Source organism: Pseudorasbora parva, chromosome 17, assembly GCF_024679245.1.
Source record: "Pseudorasbora parva isolate DD20220531a chromosome 17, ASM2467924v1, whole genome shotgun sequence".
Classification (NCBI taxonomy): domain Eukaryota; kingdom Metazoa; phylum Chordata; class Actinopteri; order Cypriniformes; family Gobionidae; genus Pseudorasbora; species Pseudorasbora parva.
The window spans coordinates 13,510,631-13,538,376 of NC_090188.1; the positions used below are offsets into that span (position 1 = coordinate 13,510,631).

A 27,746-nucleotide genomic window follows, 5' to 3' on the forward strand; every position below is an offset into this window, starting at 1 on the left:
TTCGTTTTTGTGTGTGTTTTTGTATGTGATATAACGTTGAATTCTGTTTCTCTTCAGTAAAGTAAGCACTTATTTTGTTAATAGCAATGGCTTAAGAAGTATTCAAGTATTTATTTATGTTACTGAATTAATGCTAACTACAGACCTTATGTAATGTGGTAGGCCTTTCTGTCAGGAGTTACTAGGTAGTAATCCATCTTGTTTACTTTAAAAACATTAACTTAATTAACTCTAAAAAAAAAAAAAAAAACTTAGTCATGGTATACATAGAAGAACATACAGCTGGGGGGTAGGCTAACATGTAAATATATGAAAGGACTCACAGAAAGTTTAAATTGCGTTCTTATTATGTGAAGTCTTATATATATTTAATATATGTTTGAATTTCTTTTTCAAGAACCAAAAACTGATGTATATGAAATGTATCAAAATTATGTATATGAAATGTATCAAAAATAAAAATTAAATTTATAATATAACCTAGTATTATTTCATTTTATTTGAGGGATATTAGTAGAATATCTCTCAAGTATTAGTAAAGTCAAATGTAAAATTTTCTAAATACAAAGTGGGGTCAATGTTATCAATTATAAATATTATAAATCAAGTCAAATCTTTACCAAAATTCCTTACATGAGCACAATGCCTAAATAAATTAAACAAGGTTTCTGCCAATGTATTACAAAAAGTACAGTCCAATTCATATCCTTAAATTGAACAAGAACATTATTTACTTTAAATGTTTTTTGCTTAACTTTATTCACCAATAAACATTCAAATGGTAAATTCCAGATGGCCTTCTCTAATAAATCATCTTGTTTTCTCTTTTACTTCCGTTCTCACACACATTGCATAATTACACAACACTTTAAAATAGTAGTCACAACATAATTCATTCATGAGCACAACATCTTATCTACTCAAATAATAATAATAAAAAATAATAGTTGGAAACCCATGGCTTGAACATGTTTTCTTCTGGTTTTAGGACTAAAATTCTGAATAGCGCTGTTTGATCCAGCATCTCATCCAAGTTAGGTCGCTCTGGTCATCCAATCAGATTGCCGAGGTGACCGCGCCTCTTTGGTTGCTGGCCCCAGACTCTGGAATGCCCTACCCATTTCTATTAGACTAGCTTAATCTTTCTGCTTGTAAATCTGAGCTAAAAAAAAACGTATCTCTTTGATTTGGCACATAATCAGTGATGCAGTTTTATTATATTTTAGTGATGGTTTTATACTTTTAAATCATTTATGTAATGTTTTAAATTTCCATGGTTTGCAGCACATTGGTCAATTTTGGTTGTTCAATGGTAATAAACAAATAACATTGGCATTGACATCTCAACAGCCCATCAGAGGGCTGTTAATTATTTCACATGCAAATAGTGCATTTACATGCACATCTTGAAGGGACAGCATCAAAATACAGGGCATACAATTCTAAAGATCAGAGATAGACTTGGTGGTTCTCCATTAGGAATTTTGGTGCCTTGGTCACAAGTAGTCATCAATAAAATAGTATATAATTGTATGTAATCTAAATGAACACAAACACCCAGATTTATGTAAATAACTTTAATGCACTTAAGGTTAACAAAACCACAGGCAGTGTAGTGATTCTCCAGAATATAAAAAAACACCAGTACACTCCAATTCATCTTTTAAAAAGCACTAATAGAGGTTCTTTTTTACAGTTTGACCTATATTATTTAGCACATATCCCAAAAATTACAAATACACATTCTAGAAAATAGATTGCCGTTCAGGAACCAGTTCGTTTGCTTCCCTATAGAGACTTGGAATGCAATCATAAAGTCAAAGGAAAAGTAAAATGCTTTAAAAATAAAAATAAAACAAAGATCAGGGAACTAATTAATGCTTCTTACCTTTACATTAGACAGTTTAGAAACACCCGTACTGTACAGGCTTTGGTATTGTGTAGGTGAACTGACTAACCACCTATTGTTTGACAACTAAATGAAGACCTTAAAATCGTCAACCTTAAATAAACACTACTGTATTTTCTATATGCATGTTGAGTAAAACCAGATACTCAAACTTATAAGTATTTTTTAGATAAACATGGTTAAAAAAAGCTTTTTGTCTTAGTATGCTTTCCTTCACATTACAAGCAGGATTTAGAGGAGCGGATGCTCTCTCAATATGACACTTCAGTCCATTCCAAGGTGAAAAGGCACCAGTGCTTGCACATTGTCTTGTGCTGCAAAATATTCAACAAGAAATATAACGTGTCTTTTGAAACAGAGCAAAAAAACAATCGCTATTTTTTAAGCTTCCTTAAGAATGAATAGGTAGAGCAATACAAAGACAAGTGGTATAATGGACAATACAAAATGTTGTACATTTACAATGCTCTCTGGGAAAAAGGAAAGCATCTGAATGTCTCTTTCCTTTAGCCGTCTGGCAAAAGAGTTGTGCTCCTTTCTGGAGATGTGGGTTTGTAATCAGGGACAGCGAGCTCCCAGTCTTATTGTAGTGGGCTGTCAAACACAGTGTCGGGCAGGACAGAGATCTTTAGCTTCTTATCAGGCCAGCTGTACTCCTTTGGCAGCTTAGACTGGGTAAGGGGTAAAGAGATATACAGCATGTTAAAATATTAAAAAATGTACAAAATCATAGTAAAATCACTTAATGAGAGGTGCGGGTAGAACCTTACCATTTCACGGGTGCTCAAATCCTGAATTTCAGCTAGCATCAGCTCTACAAACTCCTCAGTAAGTAATATCTAAATCAAGGAGATCAGAACAAGTTCACATATAAGGAATGGCGCTGAATTTTAAAGGGGAGCTATTATTATGCCCTTTTCAAAGTTTTTAGGGCCTACTAGAATAATATTATATGCTTCCAAGTTTTGTTCAAAAACACATTTTTCAGATATTTTACATTATTGCAGCATCTCTCTTCCCAGTCGGTCTGTAATACTCTTTTTTTTAGTCGTATCGTTATGAAGACCCTTTTTTCTCGGCTGGACCAGTGCATTGTGATTGGTCAACCACTTTGAGCGTGTTTTGGAAATGTCTCTCCCCTTACTATAAAAACACGTTTCAGCACTACTAACGCAACTCAACCAGGCCTCGTCTCTTTTTTCTTTGTGATTGCCTTGGGCGGGAATTAAGGGATATTGTGATGTGCATGTTAACAGAAAAGAAACTCAACACTCCAATCGAGGCATTTCAGTGGGTCCGGGAAAAAAAAAAAGCCTTAAGGGGTGTAATGGTATACAAAACTGACGGTTCGGTACGTACCTTGGTTTTGGTACAGCAGGGGAGAGAAATTAATTATAAAATTGCTTTTTTTTTTAAGCAGTGGTTTACTGAACAAATTGTATCTTAAAACTGTCCTTAAATTAATTCAATTATAACTAAAAGTTTCTTAAATATATTTTTCTTTAATCTCGGTCAATGCTTTAAGTGTAAACATTTACTAGCACATTACTATAATATAACAACAGATATAATAATCAACAGACAAATAACACATTGTATGCAAACATGTAAACTTCACATAAGCCAGTTTTTGCCTTAACTTCTAAATCTAATTATAAAATAGCTTTTACTCCAATTCGTTGTTGAAATATAATCATTTATACACAGTGGCTGTCAGTTTCATGACAGATTTATTTAAACATACATTAAGTAATCAAGACATAACTAACAGAATATATTGGCTAAAAGTGTGCATATATTTAGTGAAAGTACATCTCTCTCGTGAACTAACGAGCTGTGGACACTGAATGACTTTTGAGGTATATGTAATGCAACATGACGTTTACAAGCTGTTTTATTGACATCTTTCCACCACTGAAACACTGATTGAGCGATTACACAACATATGAATGTATCCTCAACATACCTTCAGATGTTGATTCATGCTTATTCTTTGACTAGACAGAGACTGCATTTTACTAACATGCCGCTTGAACTGATGCGTTTATACAGTGATCTGTCACCTCACATTAAAGAGCATCAAAACAGCACTTATCGTTTGAATTTCGTGATAAAATGGACAATACTTAAGCATGTTCCGCAAGTAAAACAAGCCTACTGTTAACTGATAAAGTTTGCATTTGGTACTGTTCGGTACACATGCACCGTACCGTAAATCCTGTACCGAAATGGTTTGGTACGAATACGTTTACTGTTAAACCCATAATGCTTACTGATATAGAGAATAACTCCCTTTGGAGTAGACTTTGTGCTTTGTAACTTTGCAGAATTTCTTAATTCTCAAACAGCAACATTACACACTAAAGAAAGTTGAAAATGTTAAAAATCATAAAAGGGCCACTTTAAGGGATCTAATAGTATGTGTGTCTGTTACCTGTAGCCATGGTCCATGCGCAGCATACGGATGCTCTTCTGTGGCAAAAGCCCCTTCCACTCCAGTGGATACAAAGGTGATAGCAGTATCTCCATTAATGCTTTTATATGTGAAATGTCGACCATGAAGCAGCCGACCTCTACAAGAAAAGGTTATAAAGAAAAAAGCTGAATGAATCATTTACATAGACAGTGATAAGTGTTGTATCTTTTAAAGCGAGCGCAAAATATCAAAGGCTAAAACTATAAGCAACCTGATGTTCACTTTCGCCTTGCTCTCATTTGGACTTTAAACAAAGGCTTCTCTGTGAGCCAGGTCTGTTTTTGTCCAACAAGGAGATTACATAAAACTCATATCCCACTCTTTTAGTGGCAACTAAATCAGAGCTGTTAGCAGTTTAGTGAGTTTGGTTTGTTTGTAAAACTGTAATATATTGGTAATATGAACAAAGTGCAAATCAGCAGACCAGTACATGTGTACTTTTATTTTTCACTTCTGAGTGAATCCACAACCTCTGCCCCCTCATAAAGTCAAAGCCTCAGCACAGTGGATCTGAGAAAATATATGGCAAATACAGTGCATGTTTTACCTGAGGCACAGTGGGAGAAGAGTCCCAGACTCCTGGTTGAACTTCAGGTGCACGCTTTCCAGCTGTCGTGTTCGAACTAGCTCATGAGGGACAATAGCAGCCGAGCTCTCACTCTCCAGACTGTCCTTACGACTCCTGGGATATAAAAATGGGAAAATATTAAATTAGAAAACTGAATAAGGGGGACAAGTTTAACAAATCAATTTGAAATGCGAGTCCAATTTGTCCAGTTTGTGTCAAATTTGTATGTTTGGACACTTAAGGTACAATCAAACTGTATAAATGTAATTGCATTCGTATAAAGAAATATTAATCCTAAATGGCAACAGCAAACAAATAATGCTAGAGCTTTTCAAAGTGAACTTTAAAAAACTATTTGTCTGTCGGTAATTTTTCTATTTCACACAGGTGTCCTAAAACCACATTCATCAAATAAATCGCATGATCCACTAATGTTTAACAACCAGAGACTGATACTGCAATAATTCATACATTTTGTAACTTCAGTGTCCAAATACATTTTGAGGCCGCTGTAATGAGTAAAAAAAAAAAATGTTGCAGTGCAGAGCTTTGTGTTTCCTCATTGTTCTAACAAAAAGTAACTTGTAGACACTGTACTGAACACCCATTTTTCTAAGTGGAATAAGAAGAACTGTCTCCATAGCCCATTTGCTGAAGAAAGAGTTTCAGTTTCACTCGTAGTTGGCTCTTACCTTGATATCTGCTGGGTCTGGAAATGTCCAACTGATTGTCTATGGAGAAATTAGGGGCAGATTTGTACCACAGCGAAGTGAATGAATGCATTTACCACTACTGCCAAACGGCAAATCAATTGTATTCCTTTCAACAGCTACTTAGAACAGGAAAAAAAGTAAACTCTTCCCTCTTTTAAGAGGTGTTTGAAGAGCTCCTTTAAATTAATCTACATATTAGAAATTTGGTCATTTGGTTGTTACTCTAAGGCAACTGAAGGAAGTGCAGAAAACAAGTTGATCAACTGATTACATAATCACATTAAAGGGTAAGTTCACCAAAAAATGAAATTTGTGTCATTAATGACTCACCCTAATGTTGTTCCTCACCTGTAAGCCCTCCGTTTATCTTCGGAACACAGTTTAAGATATTTTATATTTAGTCTGACAGTGAAGTATTTAATCGCCTGCACCTCTCTAGGACCAAATTGGCCAAAATATATCCTAATGTTGATCCTATTTGTACACGATGTCACCAAGCCCCTGCCTCTTTGGCTCACATGTTCTGGTCATGCCCAAGCATAGGAACATTCTGGTCTGAGATATTTAATACATTCACCTACATTTATAAAAAGAATATTGATCCGGATCCTATCATTGCAGTATTTGGGGTGGTAGACACAAAAGTTGGGGTCTCAAGAGGCCAGTCTCAATTAATAGCATTCTCTACACTGTTAGCACGCCGACTAATTCTTACAAATTGGAAATCTCCCTCACCTCCAAAACACTCACGCTGGGTGTGCGAAATTATGTCTTTCCTTCAGCTTGAAAAGTTAAGAACTACAGTCCAAAACTCAGCAGAAAGGTTTCAGAATGCATGGCAACCTTTCTTGGAGTATTATGAAAATGCATTTGATGCTAATTCTTTAGATTAAAAAATAAATTAGGTTCTCATCTCCCCCTCTTTTTTAATTTTAATTTTTTTTTATTTATTTTTTATTTTTTTTATTTATTTTTTAAAGTTTTGTTTGTTGTGTTTTGTGTGCATTCTCAATATGCTCTGGATAACCTTGGATGCAAATCTGCGACGAAAGGGGATATGTGAGATCATGTCTGTAGAGTATGAGATTTGTGGATAGTGATGCCTTGTATGACATAAGAGAATGTATGTTGGTGTATTTATGTTATGTACATTTAAAACAATAAAAACACTTTGAAATAAAAAATAGTCTGACAGTGTATCCAAGTGTATGCACCCTTTACTGTCCATGTCCAGAAAGAAAATAAAAACATCATCAAAGTAGTCCATATGTGACATCACTTAGTCTCTTGAAGCATCGAAAATACATTTTGGTCCAAAAATAACAAAAATTATTCAGCATTGTCTTCTCTTCCGCATTTGTTTTCAAACCTCAAATAAAGATTCAAATGGTCATGAATCAGTGGATTGATTCATGATTCGGATCGCGTGTCAAACTGGCAAAATCACATGACATTGGCGATCTGAATCATGAATCAATACGCTGATTCACAACTGTTTGAATCTTTATTTGAGGTTTGAAAACAAACGCGGAAAAGAAGACAATGCTGAATAAAGTCGTAGTTTTTGCTATTTTTGGACCAAAATGTATTTTGGATGCTTCAAGAGATTCTAATCAACTAACTGATGTCACACATGGACTGCTTTGATGATGTTTTTACTCCATTTCTGGACATGGACAGTAAAGTGTGCATACACTTAAATACAGTGTCGGACTAAATATAAAATATCTTAAACTGTGTTCCGAAGATGAATGGTCTTACGGGTGTGGAACGACATTAGGGTGAGTCATTAATGACATTAATTTAATTTTGGGGGGAACTAACCCTTTAAAAGGTACATTTACAGGTAGGGTAGGCAATTTTGGAGCTAGAAATACTAAGCTAGCTTTGAAAGCATAAGGTCCCACCCTTCCTTTAAAGCATCTCCAAAGCCACGCCTATAATATATCTATATTTAAAATGTTATAAAGTAAAATATCTAGCTTCCGGATTGTGGAAGACTGCCTTCCATATTCAACTTACGAAGAAAGTGTAAAGCCTCTCGCAGTTCAAAACGCTTATGCTATGTCCCACGTCATACGTCGCACCAGCTACGCCTTTTGCGCAAGTAGAATCAGGAAGGTTGTCAGGAGGAAGCTAGATATTTTACTTTATACAACATGTTAAATATGGATATTTTTCTTACACAAACTTCTAACTACTCTGATTCACTTCAGAAACCTTTATTAACCAATAATCAAATAGTAACCCACGTAGAGTGAGAGGCGCGCGCTTTATGCAGCAAACATGTCAGCAGTGTGGAAGCACTGTTTAGTGCTGCATCTCATGTCATCGATGAGAAGAGGAACCGACTTTCATGTGAGAAAGCAGAGAAGCTACTTTTCATAAAGAAGAACCTGCCACTTTTCCTGAAGAAGTAGGCTAAGTAGGCTTATGTCTAGGACAGTTATTTATTTGTTGTGGGTTCATCCACATTTTTTGCACTATTCAATGCACATTTGTTGTTGTAGACATACAGAGTTACATTCTTTCAGCAGTCAGTTATAGGCCTAACATAGGCTATTCAAGAAGGTGGGCTTCAAAGATGGCCAAATAAAAATATATTTTTTATTTTACTAATTATTTATTTTAAGTTATGTTGTGCTTAGTTTGTATAATATCTGCTGGAATGTTAAAAAAATGTTCAGTGTTAAATAAATATTTTGAAATTGTATTTTTGTTATTTTATTTATTTCTCTGAAAAGCAACACAAAATAGTAAATATAGCTGCAAGCAGCCATTATCGGGGCCAAGCGCAAAGAAGAAGACAAGACATGCCAGCATGGCTGGAAGTCTCAAGCCAACTGCAACAATGAGCCATTAAGGACCTATTAAGTTGATTTTAGGCAAAATAGCAGTCAAATTTTAAATACAGTCAATAATAATGGTTTAATGGTTTATCACTTTCGACCAATAGGTGTCACTGTTACGAAACTGATGTGGTTTAGTCAGATTGAGATGACAATGACACATGCAAAGTTTGGTGTCAATATGTCAAAGCATTGCAGAGATACAGCCTCAAGAGTAATTTTTGCATCATGGCTCAACTCTGTTGCAGTGGTATATGAAAACTGTTTTGTCTATCAATCCGAAATCCATAAGTATTTGTCAGCATGGTCTGAAGACGATACGGATCAATTTTGGTGAAAATCGGACAAACGGTCTAGGATGAGTTTGAAAAAGTAGATTTTTAACAAATAACAAGATGGAGCACAGATATGTTTGCAAAATATGGCAAAATTGGTATCTATCTTCTCGGCATGAGCCAATGAATGTATTATGACCAGTCTCATTACAATAGGCTAATTTAATCAAAAGTTATTAGCATTTTTGTACATTTTATTACAACTTTTGACCACAAGGTGGCGCTGCCCCGAAACTTTTTGAATATCTTCGGGACATAGAGCGGAAGACACATACCGAGTTTTGTAATGATACACTAGTGCATTCTTAAATTATAGCATTAGCATTTTAAACCGTAATACTGCATTGAAGTCAATGGGAATTTCATGTTTTGTTTTATTATAGCGCCACCAAGAGGCACAATCCCACCAATTTTTTTATGTGTCCTCGTAGTGAGCCCATACATATGTGTGTCAAGTTTGGTGAAAATATTTCATTTTGTTTTGGAGTTATAGACATTTATATGAAAAAACACGTAAAAAATGACTGACACCTGACTTTGATTGGATTTTACTACCCCTTACTATCAATATTTTGAGATTTGGGCATTAGCATATAGCTATCGACCTATGTTTCCGAACTTCTGAGGCTGGTTTCGTCTCGATCGGACTAGCGGTTTCGAAGATATCAGCAAATGTTTTTTAAGCACTAAATTACAACTCTGCGCAAACCATATGCCGAAACCTGGCAAGTCTGGTATCGTTGGAGTCGGCAAGGATTCAGGAGACCAAAAAACACACTCCCATCAAAATATGTCAACCACACCCAAAGTTATAAGCGTTTGAAAAAAAAAATTCTCCACTAGGTGGCGCTGTTTCGAAACTTCTCAGGCTACTTCAGGGCATCGTGGTGATGACCCATACCAAGTTTCATAACAATCTGTTCATGCGTTCATAAAATACAGCATTTTTGCACATAATTCAAAATGGCCGACATCCAAAATGGCCGACATGGTAAAATTGGATATCAGTCGACTCGGCATGACGCCCTGAATCTAATGAGACCAATTTTATGATTTTTGGATAAACGGTTCAGAAGTTATAAGCCAAAATAGGCATTTTTCGTATCTCCGGACAGGTAGGTGGCGCTGCGCCGAAACGCTGCATGTTGCTTCAAGTCATGCTTGTGATGACATGTACCAAGGTTGGTTTGAATACGATAAAGCGTTGCGGAGATATAGCCTTTAGTGTGTTTTTGCAACCTCCACGTAAAATTTGTTTGTGCGTTTATTGAAAACGATTGGACGAATCAACTTAAATTCCATAACTTTTTGTCAACATGCTCTGAAGATGATCTGTTTCAATTTTCGTGAAAATCGGAGCAACGGCCTAGGAGGAGTTCGAAAAAGTAGGTTTTTCAGAAAATTCAAAATGGCGGGAAAATTTGCATACCGGAAAATGACATCATAGGGTGAAATCGAATCGGCTTGAGCCAAGGAATCCGATGAAAAAAGAATTTTGTTTCTAGCCCTTAGGGGTCAAAAGTTATAAGCATAAATATGAGTGAAACTTTGGACAGGTGGTGGCGCTAGAGGGATTGAGTTAGAGGCACCAAATTTGCTATAGTGACAGCTCAGACTGGCCTCTATGAGTGTGCCAAATTTCACAACTTTTTACCATACGGTTCTATGGGCTGCCAGAGACTCCTATGGCGGAAAAAGAAGAAGAAGAAGAAGCAGAATAATAAATATAGCTGCAAGCAGCCATTATCGGGGCCAAGCGCAAAGAAGAAGACAAGACATGCCAGCATGGCTGGAAGTCTCAAGCCAACTGCAACAATGAGCCATTAAGGACCTATTAAGTTGATTTTAGGCAAAATAGCAGTCAAATTTTAAATACAGTCAATAATAATGGTTTAATGGTTTATCACTTTCGACCAATAGGTGTCACTGTTACGAAACTGATGTGGTTTAGTCAGATTGAGATGACAATGACACATGCAAAGTTTGGTGTCAATATGTCAAAGCATTGCAGAGATACAGCCTCAAGAGTAATTTTTGCATCATGGCTCAACTCTGTTGCAGTGGTATATGAAAACTGTTTTGTCTATCAATCCGAAATCCATAACTATTTGTCAGCATGGTCTGAAGACGATACGGATCAATTTTGGTGAAAATCGGACAAACGGTCTAGGATGAGTTTGAAAAAGTAGATTTTTAACAAATAACAAGATGGAGCACAGATATGTTTGCAAAATATGGCAAAATTGGTATCTATCTTCTCGGCATGAGCCAATGAATGTATTATGACCAGTCTCATTACAATAGGCTAATTTAATCAAAAGTTATTAGCATTTTTGTACATTTTATTACAACTTTTGACCACAAGGTGGCGCTGCCCCGAAACTTTTTGAATATCTTCGGGACATAGAGCGGAAGACACATACCGAGTTTTGTAATGATACACTAGTGCATTCTTAAATTATAGCATTAGCATTTTAAACCGTAATACTGCATTGAAGTCAATGGGAATTTCATGTTTTGTTTTATTATAGCGCCACCAAGAGGCACAATCCCACCAATTTTTTTATGTGTCCTCGTAGTGAGCCCATACATATGTGTGTCAAGTTTGGTGAAAATATTTCATTTTGTTTTGGAGTTATAGACATTTATATGAAAAAACACGTAAAAAATGACTGACACCTGACTTTGATTGGATTTTACTACCCCTTACTATCAATATTTTGAGATTTGGGCATTAGCGTATAGCTATCGACCTATGTTTCCGAACTTCTGAGGCTGGTTTCGTCTCGATCGGACTAGCGGTTTCGAAGATATCAGCAAATGTTTTTTAAGCACTAAATTACAACTCTGCGCAAACCATATGCCGAAACCTGGCAAGTCTGGTATCGTTGGAGTCGGCAAGGATTCAGGAGACCAAAAAACACACTCCCATCAAAATATGTCAACCACACCCAAAGTTATAAGCGTTTGAAAAAAAAAATTCTCCACTAGGTGGCGCTGTTTCGAAACTTCTCAGGCTACTTCAGGGCATCGTGGTGATGACCCATACCAAGTTTCATAACAATCTGTTCATGCGTTCATAAAATACAGCATTTTTGCACATAATTCAAAATGGCCGACATCCAAAATGGCCGACATGGTAAAATTGGATATCAGTCGACTCGGCATGACGCCCTGAATCTAATGAGACCAATTTTATGATTTTTGGATAAACGGTTCAGAAGTTATAAGCCAAAATAGGCATTTTTCGTATCTCCGGACAGGTAGGTGGCGCTGCGCCGAAACGCTGCATGTTGCTTCAAGTCATGCTTGTGATGACATGTACCAAGGTTGGTTTGAATACGATAAAGCGTTGCGGAGATATAGCCTTTAGTGTGTTTTTGCAACCTCCACGTAAAATTTGTTTGTGCGTTTATTGAAAACGATTGGACGAATCAACTTGAATTCCATAACTTTTTGTCAACATGCTCTGAAGATGATCTGTTTCAATTTTCGTGAAAATCGGAGCAACGGCCTAGGAGGAGTTTGAAAAAGTAGGTTTTTCAGAAAATTCAAAATGGCGGGAAAATTTGCATACCGGAAAATGACATCATAGGGTGAAATCGAATCGGCTTGAGCCAAGGAATCCGATGAAAAAAGAATTTTGTTTCTAGCCCTTAGGGGTCAAAAGTTATAAGCATAAATATGAGTGAAACTTTGGACAGGTGGTGGCGCTAGAGGGATTGAGTTAGAGGCACCAAATTTGCTATAGTGACAGCTCAGACTGGCCTCTATGAGTGTGCCAAATTGCACAACTTTTTACCATACGGTTCTATGGGCTGCCAGAGACTCCTATGGCGGAAGAAGAAGCAGAATAATAATAATAGGAACACTAACGATTTCAATAGGTGCCTCCGCACCTTCGGTGCTTGGCCCCTAATAATAGGAACACTAACGATTTCAATAGGTGCCTCCGCACCTTCGGTGCTTGGCCCCTAATAATAGGAACACTAACGATTTCAATAGGTGCCTCCGCACCTTCGGTGCTTGGCCCCTAATAATAGGAACACTAACGATTTCAATAGGTGCCTCCGCACCTTCGGTGCTTGGCCCCTAAAAAGCAAATTATTACTATTTAATTATTGTAATGGTAAAAAAATGCCAAATAAATGGAAAAAATGCGAAACACCGCGTTCGGTATTCGGCCTTCAGCCAAGCATTTCATTTATTATTTGGTTTCGGCTTCGGCCAAGAATTTCATTTCGGTGCATCCCTAATTATTATTCACAACAACCACACTCACATTTATAGCATTAAACATACAGTCTCAAGCAAAATAGTCAGGTTCCACAACTTATGACTCTTATGAGCAAAGACTCAAAACATGTATGAATCAGTTGGACAAATTCAAATGAACTTATTACTTACGGAACTGCAAGATATTTCCCATTATTTTCTCATTATAGTGGTATATTCATTTATACTGACAAATACTGCTCAAAAGTAATAAATAGTGTCAGGATGCCATTATCTAGGAAGACAGAATGACTTCTAGTACATATATGGGTGAATTCAAGGGAGCACAATTTTCTTGAATTCAGCATTATGTTTTTTATTCATCATGAGTATTTGGATCAGGCAATATCTCTGGTTGGGCTAATAGTAGCAGGGGGCCATGAGCAAAACAAGTGGGTGCAGACAACAGGATAGTAAGATTAACCCAGACAAGCCATGCACAGAGATGATCTGGATTGCATAGCGTTTAATGAGATGAGGATGGAGTGCTTAAAAAAAGTCACCCCAGTTAACTGCTACCATCATGGCCTTATTAACAAAGTAGTATGGGCTGAATTGTTGATTTTTCGGCAAAGTTTGAATTATTATAAATAATTTATAATATAAATAAATAATATTATACAGAACCGATTCAAAAGTACATTTGTACTGGCAGACTATCGGCACTTGCAGCTAATTTCCTGAGCAAGTAATATTATGCTGTACAATAGCAAGCCAGCTGGCAAGAGTCAGCACTCGTGAGGACAAAGATCGAAGGGAAAGGCTGTGTCTGAAAAAAACCTGCAGGTTATTTTCTAACATAGCTAACCAATAGTGATTTTATAGTATGTATCAGTTAAGCTGAACAAAGCAAAGCTCATGAAATTCATTCTTTTAACTTCTTTAAAATCTGCTTAAAAGCCATTTTTAACAGTGCACCAAACCAAATAGGGGTGGGCGGCATGACTAAAATCTTATATAACAGTACTGCATCACGTAACGATATATATCATGATCAGTTAACTTTGCAGAGTTGTCACATTGCTCTCTTGCCGTATATATTGGCTGTTAAGTTGTATCTTTTTAGTGTCAGATGATGTTTAAAACACTAATGTTCATGTGAAATGTATTTACACTAAAAACTCTCTAGCAATGCTTGTTGCTATGCTATTAGCAATGCTATTAGGCTTATAGCCTAATTTATAAGGGGTGGATATTGACACAAATTTCACAAATCATTTTAATTCTGATCTTTTTTCGAGCACTGATTCGTTTAGTTATACATCAGGTGCGGTACAGATACATTTTTCTAAAGGAAAAAAAAGGAAACTACTGTGCATAGATTAATAGTTAGAAAGGAAAGACATTTTTTTTAAATATATATTTTACTTATAATTTACGCATTCAATGTTTTATTTATTGTATGTTTGGATAAATCGGTCATGAAAACTAGAGTAGAAATTATGATTAAAAATTATATGATTAAAAGGTTTATATAAAAACTGCCTTATGTGCAGTTTAAATGTTTTTACACAAGTTTTTGAATGTTTAATTATTTCTAAAAATAAATAAAAATTGAATAGTTTAAACTTGCCTTATAATTTTAACCTTTAATATATACTTTGGTAATAGTAGGGGTGTAATGATTTGTAGTTGATCCGTACAGGATAGGCCCCAACCCAACGGTTCGGCACGTATGTACGCACGTTCGCATGTATGATTCGCAGATTAATTGCAATTTTTTTGCAATTATTGTCAGTATGTAGGGCTGGGCGATATTGCCCAAAAAAAAAATCCCCGATTTTTTCACCAAAAATTCGATTTACGATTTAAAACGATTTTTTTCCCCTCCTACTTAAAATCAGTCTGCAGATGATAAAGAAATTGTTCAAAACAAGTTTTAACTTTATTTTGTTTAGGTAAAATTAAATATTTGCAGCTTGGTAGAAGTGCCACCTGGGGTGCAAAACTTTCAGCATGTGAATAACCCCCGACTATTCCACAGTATAAATGGGCACCATATCTTTTGCAATATACAGTATACATATCAAAGGTTTATGAATTGATATGCAGATAAAATTAACTTTTATTAACAACAGTAATGTGCAAAAAAGTATAGGGAAAATTTAAATGTAGCCTAATGCTCTTATTAAATATAGATTAGCATTGTTCTTCAATAGTCTCACACTGAACTGATCGACAGCTTCAGTGATTATTAAAGGAGCTCTTTACTTTACTGTAATTTAGTCACAATTTGAAGAAAAGTTTAGTTTTTCCTGAGACTGTGACTTCGTACTTTCCATACATTAGGGAGTGAAAATCGCTAATAAATCAATAAGTGCTCTTCTGCTGGTTATAGTGGTGGGCATTTCATATCTTTTTTAAAATAAAAATGCTACAAAATGGATTACACATTTAAAAAAAATAAACTAAAAAAAACATTCGACTATTTTTTTCACAAGACCCCTTTAAACTTTTAGTTTTACAAACCATCACATTAAAAATAACATTACAATCGGATATCTAGAGCTTTGAAGTGCTGGAAATAAGTGTGAAGCTCTTGAAAACCATTGGAAAGTGCTGGAATTTCAATCTCAAAAGGTTGTACGAATCCTGAGATAAATAATGACAACAACAACATTAAATCCATGTGGTTTTACTACAGTACAATCGTGGTAAATGTTGGTGATTTGTGACTGAAACCCCTGACCTTCGCTCAGCTCTGTTTGATCTGATATATCTGTGGTTTATAACAGAATTCTGCGCCGACCGCTTCCACTAGATCACTGTAGCAATGGTGTGTTGATTTTAACGGTCTCTCACTGGATCACCAGCGCTGTGTATCGTGTCTGTCACGAGATTGGCCCGTGTGAGCTCGCGCTGCGTTCGTGTCAGCGCAGCTTTAAATGAGTATAGCGCCTACCGCGGTTCCGTTCAGACTTCAAACACACTTTGCAGCGGGGTATTGTTAATTGTTCTGTAAAAAACTGAACCAATTACGAATGACACGGTATGTTGTTAGACGCGATCCTTGTTGTTTGTGTACCTCTGTGGCAAACGCGCGCGGGGAGGGCTGAGCCATTACGGGAGCTCAGAGGGGAGCGTCGGCGGATTTGAAAGAGAAAACCGATTTTCATTCACAAAAATCGTCGTAAACTAAAAACTTGAATTAATTCATAAAATCGATTTATCGCCCAGCCCTATCAGTATGTTTTTTCCAACATGCCTTCTAACATTCATGTTTATTAGGTGGTATAACCAGCAGTACAGTTGAAGAGATGACCGGTTCACTTGCGTTCTGCTTGTAATTACAGGATGGCAGGCACGTTACAAATAAAATGTTGTTCATGCATCAACAGAAAAAAAACTGATTTAAGAATCAATATCGATTCATCAAAATGAGGATTAACTGAAATCAAGAAATGATTGTCTATGATTGGTTACAATGCTCAACCACTGCACTATACATTCAATGTCAGTAGACCTACATGAACTGATACTCACTTCATGATTCGCAGCACCCATAATCTTAATCTTTTATACGATTAATTGTGTGACCTGTGTGCTATAAACTATAAGGCAAAATCTCTATTTGGTAACACTTTCCACACCACGTATATACAGTCACTTCACCTAACCCTGGCACCAAACATCTTTCCTCTTAATAACAATGCCACCCAGTCCCAAACAGGTGGCAAAGCAAACCAACGCAGTTTGGTGTCCTAAAGCAAATGCCTCAACCTGCTACTTCCAGAATTAAGGTCACAGCACTGGTTAAACCATACATCTGCTTGACCAGTATAATCACGCAGTCCTGAAGCTCTGATTGTCATTAAAGGGCAGAACTTACTGTGGCCGGTCATGACTGTGCCTCTGATTGCTGATGGGAGGAAGGACAGACTTGCTGTTAATCTCCAGTCCTTTCCTCAGGGCTTCTCTAATCTGTTCAGTGTCTGTATGAACAATACACATTTACTTGACATAGTAATATTACTTTGATCCAATACAACATCTCTGATACATACTGGGTTTGGTGTCTCGTTTTTAAATGGGTCTGCACCTGTCCTTAGAACTCCTCACCTTTGTCGGACAGCCTGCGTGGCTGTGACCCAATGCAAATGCTCCTGCTGTCGTCCTCATCCTCGGGAGGTCGGCTCAAGTCATCCCAGGCACACTTGGCACTTACACCGCTCAGGTTAGAGCCGTCCGTCTCTATGCCCTTATCCACTCGTTCCTGCTTGGAATGAGCAATCAACACACGCATAAATCAGCAGGGGAGCAGCATGGCTGGACATGTGTCCGTCTCGGTGCAGAGAATGAGAGGGCAGAGGACTAACAGCAGGTGGAGGTGTTGAGTTTAACAGCCACAGACTTAATTAACTCCACCTTTTCCCATGCTGCATCACTCCTGAAGCATCACAGTATGTGCTTTATCAGATGACCTTAATCACCAGGAATGATAGTCATTCATTACTTAAGAGAGGTAAAATGTGTGTAAAAAAAGAAAAAAAAAAAGCATTTTAGCTTGGAAAAACTTTACAAAGTGAAGTATCTAGAAAAGCTACATTATTAACAAAATCCTACAATTATAATTAACAAAAAAATTAGCAATTGCACCAATATTAAAATATATATATATATATATATATATATTTATATATATTTTTTAAAATATATATTTATTTAAATAGTGTTTATAAAGATTAATTTATGTCAAGAGCTAGCCATCTTTTCATCCACCCATTTTATACAATTTTGGGATGGGCATAAATTCTAAAAATGTGCTCAATTGAGTCGGATAAACTATTTATCATAAGAGAACATGCGCATAAACTACGATGGAAACACATTTACCGATATGCGCATCAAAAAAGACGGGCTTTTGCGCAAAGAGTTGGCATAACTAGACTAACCAGAAGACAGCACCTGAAATCCCAGAGCAAAGCCTGTACTCTAAGTGGTTAAGTATAATTACCTCCCAGAACATTACTGAGATCCCAAATAGCAGACATCCGCCTTTGAACGCAAGATAACTTTATTGCGTTTTGCCTGCACACTCTTAGGCGCAAGTAATTTCTTATAAAAATAATTATATACCGTTGCTTCTTCTACTGCAGCAACTTCCATTTTTCTTAATTATATCAGACCCAGTTTATCAGGAAGTAACGATTTTGTTCTCTTTGGTTCACTAAATGGAAACCATGCTTTATTTACAAATGTTTTATGTGATTTTCCAATTTTGTGCATAAGCTAAATTGGCAACTTTGGATAGAAACACAACTTGCATTAAATGACAGTAACTAGTTCAAAATGAATACTTTTATACATCATGGATGCATTAAATGGATCAAAAGTGTCAACAAAGACATGTATAATGTTACAAAAGATTTCTAATTCAAATAAATACTGTTCTTTTGAACTGTATTCATCAAAGAACAACAAAAAACATATGTATGTTTTCGTGATAATGCGAAACATTTCATGAACAAATTAGCAAATTAGCATATTAGAAGGATTTCTGAAGGAACATGTGACACTGAAGAATGGAGTTACGGCTGCTGAAAATAAATTCACCTGTGAAATAATTACATTTTAAATGTTTTATTATTTTACTCTATTTATGATCACATAAAAATGCAGCCATGCTGACAATAGGAGGCTTCAAAAACAATTAAAAAATGTACTATTGACTCCAAAATGCTGGATACAATTAGCACAAATATACAGGTCCTTCTCAAAAAATAAGCATATTGTGATAAAGTTCATTATTTTCCATAATTGAATGATAAAAATTAAACTTTCATATATTTTAGATTCAATGCACACCAACTGAAATATTTCAGGTATTTTATTGTTTTAATACTGATGATTTTGGCATACAGCTCATGAAAACCCAAAATTCTCAATTAGCATATCATGAAAAGGTTCTCTAAACAAGCTATTAACCTAATCATCTGAATCAACTAATTAACTCTAAACACCTGCAAAAGATTCCTGAGGCTTTTAAAAACTCCCAGCCTGGTTTATTACTCAAAACCGCAATCATGGGTAAGACTACCGACCTGACTGCTGTCCAGAAGGCCATCATTGACACCCTCAAGCGAGAGCGTAAGACACAGAAAGAAATTTCTGAACGAATAGGCTGTTCCCAGAGTGCTATATCAAGGCACCTCATGGGAAGTCTTTGGGAAGGAAAAAGTGTGGCAAAAAATGCTGCAAAACAAGAAGAGGTGACCGGACCCTGAGGAAGATTGTGGAGAAGGACTGATTCCAGACCTTGGGGGACCTGCGGAAGCAGTGGACTGAGTCTGGAGTAGAAACATCCAGAGCCACCGTGCACAGGCGTGTGCAGGAAATGGGCTACAGGTGCCGCATTCCCCAGGTCAAGCCACTTTAGGCTACAGGGAAGCAGCACTGGACTGTTGCTCAGTGGTCCAAAGTACTTTTTTCGGATGAAAGCAAATATTGCATGTCATTCGGAAATCAAGGTGCCAGAGTCTGGAGGAAGAATGGGGAGAAGGAAATACCAAAATGCCTGAAGTCCAGTGTCAAGTACCCACAGTCAGTGATGGTCTGGGGTGCCATGTCAGCTGCTGGTGTTGGTCCACTGTGTTTTATCAAGGGCAGGGTCAATGCAGCTAGCTATCAGGAGATTTTGGAGCACTTCATGCTTCCATCTGCTGAAAAGCTTTATGGAGATGAAGATTTCGTTTTTCAGCACGACCTGGCACCTGCTCACAGTGCCAAAATCACTGGTAAATGGTTTACTGACCATGGTATTACTGTGCTCAATTGGCCTGCCAACTCTCCTGACCGGAACCCCATAGAGAATCTGTGGGATATTGTGAAGAGAAAGTTGAGGGACGCAAGACCCAACACTCTGGATGAGCTTAAGGCCGCTATCGAAGCATCCTGGGCCTCCATAACACCTCAGCAATGCCACAGGCTGATTGCCTCCATGCCACGCCACAATGAAAAGCAGTCATTTCTGCAAAAGGATTCCCGACCAAGTATTGAGTGCATAACTGAACATAATTATTTGAAGGTTGACTTTTTTGTATTAAAAACACTTTTCTTTTATTGGTCGGATGAAATATGCTAATTTTTTTAGATATGCCAAAATCATCAGTTTTAAAACAATAAAAGACCTGAAATATTTCAGTTGGTGTGCAATGAATCTAAAATATATGAAAGTTTAATTTTTATCATTACATTACGGAAAATAATGAACTTTTATCACAATATGCTAATTTTTTGAGAAGGACCTGTATACCCTGATGGACCAGAAATGAGAACCACTGCTAAAGATGAACATGTACAATCTTTAAAATGTGTCCTTTTGTGTTAGGAACAAGTTCAACATTAGGGTGGATAATAAATAAGCATTTTCATTTGTGAGTGAACGAATCATACTACAGAAAACCTTACTTGCAAGTGTGGATCAATGTCAAATATGGTTTCCCCTCTTCTCATGTCAGTGATTAACCATGGACCCCCAGCACTGCCAACAAAACAGCCAAAGAGACAAACATCTCAGAATTCATGAAAAACAAGAACAGCATCTCAGCAAGAACAGCAAGAACAAAGCATCTCAGAGCAAATGAAAGCTCCTGACCCACTTGTTATAGAGTTACAGCTTTCAAAGTACAGCGCTTTTATCTACAATGCCCACAATGCCTAAGCAAGAGTAGAAAAGAAACGGCATTAAGTAGCACGGCAAACGTATTTTTACATTTGCTTGTAGGGAAATGTACCGACATACAACTTCACCCATCTGTAAAGGCTTTTCAGCCAGAAGAGAGAGAGACTAAGTAATACATCAAGGGAATTCATTTAGTTTCTCAGCTGGTTAAATCAGTCCTGCAGTTTTTCCACCAATTGAACATGAGTGTGTCCTTGGCCTGTCTCGTGGCTGGCTGTGGGATTACTCACATGTGCACTCCTCTCAGCAGGTCCAGAATGCCTTGACCGTTCCACTGCTGCGCTGCCTGCAGTTCCTCTGTGCAAACACCCACAATCTGATGAGCACAGAAGGAAAAACTTAATTTGCACTGATCACAAGGAGATATATGCATAGGAGGACAAGGTTAATGAACGTAGCATACAAAACTGAACCTAGCTGGCTATATGAACATATCATGAAGCAATCTCAAGGTCTAAAAAAAAAAAAAAAGGAAAAAGAAAGAAACTAAATTACTGTGGAAATTACATTAGCCTACAGTCAACAATCTTGTTGAAACTGCTAGCATGCTGTGCCTGACCTGAAGGAAGCTGACATGACCGAAGGGGGTCTGCACTGGCAGCATCTGGGGGTCCTCCGTCAGAAGCATATGCTGGATTCTAGACTCACTGTTGTCCAACGGACTGTGCCACGAAATGTGATCGCCACTACAGAATGTATTTTCTGCAAAATGTCAAGAGATTAATATGTTAACGTTTATTTTTGTTTGATGACTCTATATTTGATATAGTACATACAGATGTAACAAAGTATAAATACAGGCACCCTGCAGGGAAACAAATCCTGGTTACTACAGTTACCCTAATATTACTATGGGAAAAACAATAGAAATTTGGCTATTTTTACACTAAAAACACTACGTAAAGTTTGAATCAAGAGGTCAAGGAAGTACGGTTGAGCTTTTGTTGACCATAATTTAGTTCTCCTTGCATGTTCGCTGATCAATGTTTATATGTAAATAAAAGACTAAATTAAATCTGTTCATCATATAAAGCAATCATGTGTCTTAAAAAGACTTGGATTAAACAACTCTAATCATAAGGATTTATTTTACCTTCATTGAACCATCAGAGTTTTGAATGATTAGACATAAAAAAGGAAATATCTCAGACTTTGGAACAACATGAAAGGAGGCCATTTTCATTTCTGATGAACTAACCCTTTAAGCTGGAAACAACATAACATGAAAACCACAGCTCCCAAATTGTTTTGCAGATAATGATTCCATGAATTATAAAGCTTTTGACTCCAACCCCTTCAGATGGGGTGCAGGACAGGTAGATTACCTGATTGAAACACGTATCGAGCCAGGCCTTGCATGAGCTCAGCTGGCCAGGTAGGGGGTGCTGTCTCTCCTGCTTCTCTCTTCAGCCGAAAGGTGAGCTCAAAACCAAAACCACTTGGGCCCTCTTGACCTGTGAATCTATAAAGCAGCAAAATACAGCTGTAATTCAAACACCATCAACCTACGCAACTCTTCTTGTATAACTAAACAAAGAAAAATAAACGAGTTGTATAATTCTTTCAATAGCTGATAGGTCATTCAGTGTCAAATTAACCCAATTTTAGAAACAATCCCTTTTATACAATATTTAAAAAGCATTCATATTCCTGAAAAATGTTCTTAAAAGTAATCATAAATAATTTTAAGTGATGATAACCTCCAATCTATCTTAATCCCCAAAGGTAGATGTTTAATAAATTGATTGGGTTGTTTCAAAGATTAAGCATTCTAACATAAAACAAGCTACATAGAATACATATTACTAGTACCAGGAATACAGACAAATGACACGGATTGATGATCATTAAAACAGTGATCACTACAGTGAACATGTATAAATGATGCATTCACTTCCGCTAGAACTAGCGAGGCAGCACAGGACAAACAGATACAAGACACATTCACTCTAGAGACAGAGCAAATGAATGGGAAAGGCCGCTGCATCTTGACACAGGCACTTTTTCAATAACTTGACACGGTGCATTAAAAATCACAGCACTGACTCTGAGCGATAAACTCCCATCAAACCAGTCATGAAGAAAATAGCGTCTGAGTGCTTATTATGATAACTACGGTAATCCACAGGCCGCGCAAAGAGGCATTTTTCATTTTGCACTGCTGCCTTCGGCAATACCTGGCTTTCAATCAAATCATTGCCTCCTCCTTCATATATAAATCTTGTTTGTGAAAAACACCCCGGAAAAACGGGCTATTTTCAACATAATGCCAACTGTGACGCAAGCACCGAGATCCTTAATATGTGGAACTGCACATATCAATCATTGGGAGTTCAGCAGATAAACAAGCGTCACGCAAGGATAGCAAAAACGGCAGATCATGGAAATAAATGTTATGATCCAGCCTGTGCAGGGGACGTGAGGACTTTTCATACCCTTCCCACAGATAAACAACGTCAACAGTCATGGTTGAGGTTTATTTACAATCGGATACCGCAACAAAGTAATTCAAAGTTGTTCGTTTGCTCGGCCCATTTCACCACAGACAGTTTTTCTAATCGGGGGCAATATCAAGCAGGATTCGCTCAGCGTCTGATACTGAAGAAAGAGCCGATTCCAACCATATTCCTGCAAGCAGTAAGTAGTAATTGTATCCATTTCTTGACTGTAAAACCCATTTTGGATTAAATTGAAGATGCTAAAGTAACAATTGGAAACTCCAAGTAGCTCACATAACAGTTTGTAAGAATGACAAAAGTTAAAGGGTTAGTTCACCCAAAAATGAAATTGATGTCATTAATGACTCTTAATGACCCTAATGTCGTTCCATACCCGTAAGACCTCCGTTCATCTTAGGAACACAGTTTAAGATATTTTATATTTAGTCCGAGAGCATATCCAAGTGTATGCACACTATACTGTCCATGTCCAGAAAGGGAATAAAAACATCATCAAAGTAGTCCATGTGTGACATCAGTTCATTAGAATCTCTTAAAGCATCGAAAATACATTTTGATCCAAAAATAACAAAAACTACGACTTTATTCAGCATTGTCTTCTCTTCCTTGGTTGTGTTCAATCCTCAAATAAAGATTCAAACAGTTGTGAATCAGCGTATTGATTCATGATTCGGATCGCGTGTCAAACTGCTGAAATCACTTGACATTGGCGATCCAAATCATTGATCGATTCACTGATTCATAACCGTTTGAAACTTACGTCTTACGGGTAAGGAACAACATTAGGGTCATTCATGACATGAATTTCATTTTTGGGTTAACTAACCCTTTGATATTATTTCCTGCCAGTGTTGTCATAAAATACAACAGTAAATACGTATGCCAATCCCTTTTGATGGATTGAAATCTAAAGAGCCTAGATTTCATCATTAACACAACTCGGAAGGTAACTAACGTTACGTTTATTACTACTGTTTAATTGCTTACAAATCTCACTCGAGCCTTGTAGCTAACGTCACCTTCACCATCTAAGTTGAAATGATAGTCATTTGACAAGGCTTCTAGTCAATTTGTTAAATAAATATACATTTTTGAGAACTAAAGTATGATTATTTTGCAGCAGATGAGTAGTAAACATGACACTGACTATTTTTAGTGGTTTCTACATTACTTTGTTTGGCTAAATAAATCGCCTTTTAAATCAGTACTCTACTGTCAAACTGTAACGTTACTGTAAACAACATATTTACGCGCTACCCAGTTCAGTTCGTGATTCAAAGTTGGGAAGCTATCATTGTAAAATCATTGCCATGACGGATGGTATAGATATGTTAGCTGTCAGTGAGCAACAGTGGAGTGAAACAGCCAATCAGGGCAGAACTCTACATTAATATTCATGACCCTTCCAAATAAGGCAAAAACAGAGCATTACATCCTAGGGACAATTTATAGGGTTGTAAATGGACCTGTAAAACTGTATCTGGACTATATTTGACCTTAAATAAGCCACATACCCTCTATTTAGATCTCAAAAAACAATTTAACATATTGTTTCAAATCATTCTAGGGCATCTTTAAAGAAGATTTTCATGAATCGAACTTGAGTCTAATACTTATTTTGGTATCTATACTTTTAAGGCTCTATTTGGTTAAATTTCAGTGATATTGGAATCTCGATGTGGCCCCATGAGTACATTTTTACATTGTACACATTTTCTGGGGTATCACTGCATACAACTGATACTTTTTTCTTCCAAAGAGGACCAGCTGAAGAACAAATAATATGCTAAAGATATATTTTTTTTCAATCAAAACAACTGCATAGAACATACCTGTCTGAGTAAAAGAGGCCAAAGTTTGTGGCCTGTAAGTTAAAAAAGTAATTAAGATATCTCGATATGATTTGAGATTCTTGTTCTTAAACATTTCTTTTGAAATCTTCATTTTCAAGACCCTATATGTTTCAATCCTATGGATATGAGGATCTCACAGAGGCTCCAAGTTCAAATTGTTTAAATTTACCCAATGGTTTAAAACCAAATATGAGTCACTTTGCATACAGCTGAGGCTTATTGCACTTAAAGCGATATGTCTGAAGAATAAATCATGTTGAAATTAGAAGAGTCTCTAATTTGCCAAAATGCCAAAAATACACTGAAATGGGCAAATTGAGGCACATTGACTTGCTTTCAAAAGTGTATTTATCAGAATCTATATTTGAATCAGTTTCAGCTTCTTCTTAAAATATGCTATATCATAGCTACATGTTATACCGTAATATCTCTGAATGATGAAATTTATTTACAATATTCAATATTCTAAAATTATATTAAAATATATTTAATAATACTCGAGTTACACACATACAAACTCCGAGAGAGGTATGTTGTGTGGAATTGTTTTGATCTTCTTTAAACATCAAGTATCAGCTGTTTGAAAAGAGACACATTTGAAAATGGATAAAATTCTATATTTGGATTTGGAGGTCACACTGACATCCCCAAGTCTATGGGATAAAAATTAAGATCACAAAATAAATGTATTAAGAATGAGAATCTATAAGGATATTAAGATATCTTTAATACTTTTTTGAGTTGCAGGCATGCAAACTTTAGGCAAAAAAAACAAAAACAAAAAACAGGGTTCTGCTTTTTCTCATTTTTGAACATCAACATTGGCATATAATGCGCGAAAATAAAAATAACTAAAGTCAGCAGATTTTACTTATAGACATACTAATCTCTGTGCAAAAATAAAATAATGATGCTGATCTTTCTAAAGTCATTTTTAACTCCCTGAAATTTGGTCCCAGATCGAAGATCCTGCTCTACAAAATAGTGGATTACTCAGTAAATTCAACCATTACATTGCATATTTCAGCTTCATTTATGCATTTCTTTCACACACACACACACACACACACACACACACACACACACACACACAAAGAATATCAAAATCTTCAGAAATTTCCAGAAGAATCACAGAATGACCCTGAAACTTGTACATCAGGCAAATATGAACACATGTTGATGGTCTGCAACACCATTATCATGCCATGAAACAGTTGTAAACATCTAATAATCTTAGTAAGTCATTCTTACTCATGAACTCTGTTGTCCCCATACAAGTCACTGAGACCAAGGCTGACATAGTGCCAATGCTCCGGTACATCTTGTCCAGGACATCCCACGTTTCTGTACATACTAATGTAGTCCAGAGGATCTGGACCCCCTAACCTGAAAATAGGATAATGGGAGGAAAGAGTTGAGACGAAAACGTCCACTTAAAAGTTTGCCTATTAGTAATGCTTCTGCTGACTGAAACTTGCTTATTGTTAAAACTTGTTTATATTTGTAACAGTATAAAGTTAAAACTATTCTTCAAGGACAAATCAGTCTTGTATTAGTTTTTGTATGTGTGCGTATCAAGTAGCAACATAAAACTGGAATGCTTCAGACATCTCACCAATACTTCACAATGGCTGTGACTTGCAGCGGGTTCGCCTGATCGGCATACAGGCGCCTGCATTCCCCATAAATGGCCTGCAATCCCGGGGGAAAGAGCGAGGCGAGGCCGAGGTGCGCTGCTGCTCCGCTGCTAGGCCGCATCTCATCCATCCCCACACGGCCGCACCAAACAGCGAAAAAAGTTGTTGAAAAGCAAGAAAATTAGGTGTTCTTTTTAACTTCCGATTCAAAAAGACGATTCAATCACTGATATTGTAAATATGATTTGCAACACGTTTCCCCCTCTGTTTAGCCCCTATTGCAGTTTTTCCTCTGTGGTTTTGATGTCCAGAAAAGGGGACGTGACAAACACTTTGACTGACATTTGATAAACCCAATCAGAACAGCCGTTAGAAAGACGCGACTTGTGAGCCGCGATGCAGTTGGACGAATGTGTTGTGTGATCAATGAATTTGTTAGTTGTTGATCCATGTGGGGGTGGGGCTCAGAGACATCCATAAGGAATGCCATTCACACGACACGAACACAATTGTTTCTATTATTCGTATTTCTGTATTAGCTTTGTGACATTTAAAGGTGAATTTGCCTATTCGTATATTATGAACTGTATAATTTTGAATAATTATAAATGTGTAATAAGAAAATGCATTAGCCCACATGTATATATGCCTTCCAATTCAATAGATTTTTGTTATAGCGTTCTGTTAACATTCCAATTAACATAAACAAGTAATATAGTCATTTATACATTATAAATATATACTTATCTAATTTCATAATTAGTTGTATTTTTTGTATTTCTCTGTCCTTTATTTTACTGTTTCAGTCATTTACTGGTGTGTGTATTTTGTGAATTTGTATGAAAAAAATATTTAAGCAATCATTTTTTTTATATAAATATTTTTCATTTATGTTGTATTTATCGCTAATGCCAAAATGTGTTTGTTAATCTCATTGTTTAGCTACTTTGTATTTTCCAAAGTGAGAACAAGTTTAGGGCCACCTGCTGGA

At 36.6% G+C, this 27,746-nt stretch overlaps 1 protein-coding gene across 4 annotated transcripts; it reads right to left on the bottom strand.

Annotated features, from left to right (window-relative positions):
• Nucleotides 1-1,560: 1,560 nt before the first annotated feature.
• On the bottom strand, nt 1,561-27,089 carry sufu (suppressor of fused homolog (Drosophila)). Of its 4 annotated transcripts, none has more exons than XM_067422183.1 (13): nt 26,734-27,089; nt 26,370-26,504; nt 22,132-22,268; nt 21,366-21,508; nt 21,037-21,122; nt 20,533-20,605; nt 17,185-17,338; nt 16,955-17,057; nt 5,646-5,684; nt 4,933-5,067; nt 4,344-4,482; nt 2,680-2,748; nt 1,561-2,580 (listed from the first exon to the last, which is right to left on the bottom strand). In XM_067422183.1, the coding sequence occupies exons 1-13, from the start codon at nt 26,883-26,885 to the stop codon at nt 2,491-2,493; spliced, it is 1,455 nt and encodes a 484-aa protein (XP_067278284.1). In that variant the 5' UTR covers nt 26,886-27,089; the 3' UTR covers nt 1,561-2,490. The 4 variants fall into 4 exon arrangements, with proteins under 4 accessions (XP_067278284.1, XP_067278283.1, XP_067278286.1 ...); XM_067422182.1 differs by having other exon boundaries at nt 17,185-17,341; nt 26,734-27,088; XM_067422185.1 differs by lacking the exon at nt 5,646-5,684.
• Between the last annotated feature and the right edge of the window lie 657 nt (nt 27,090-27,746).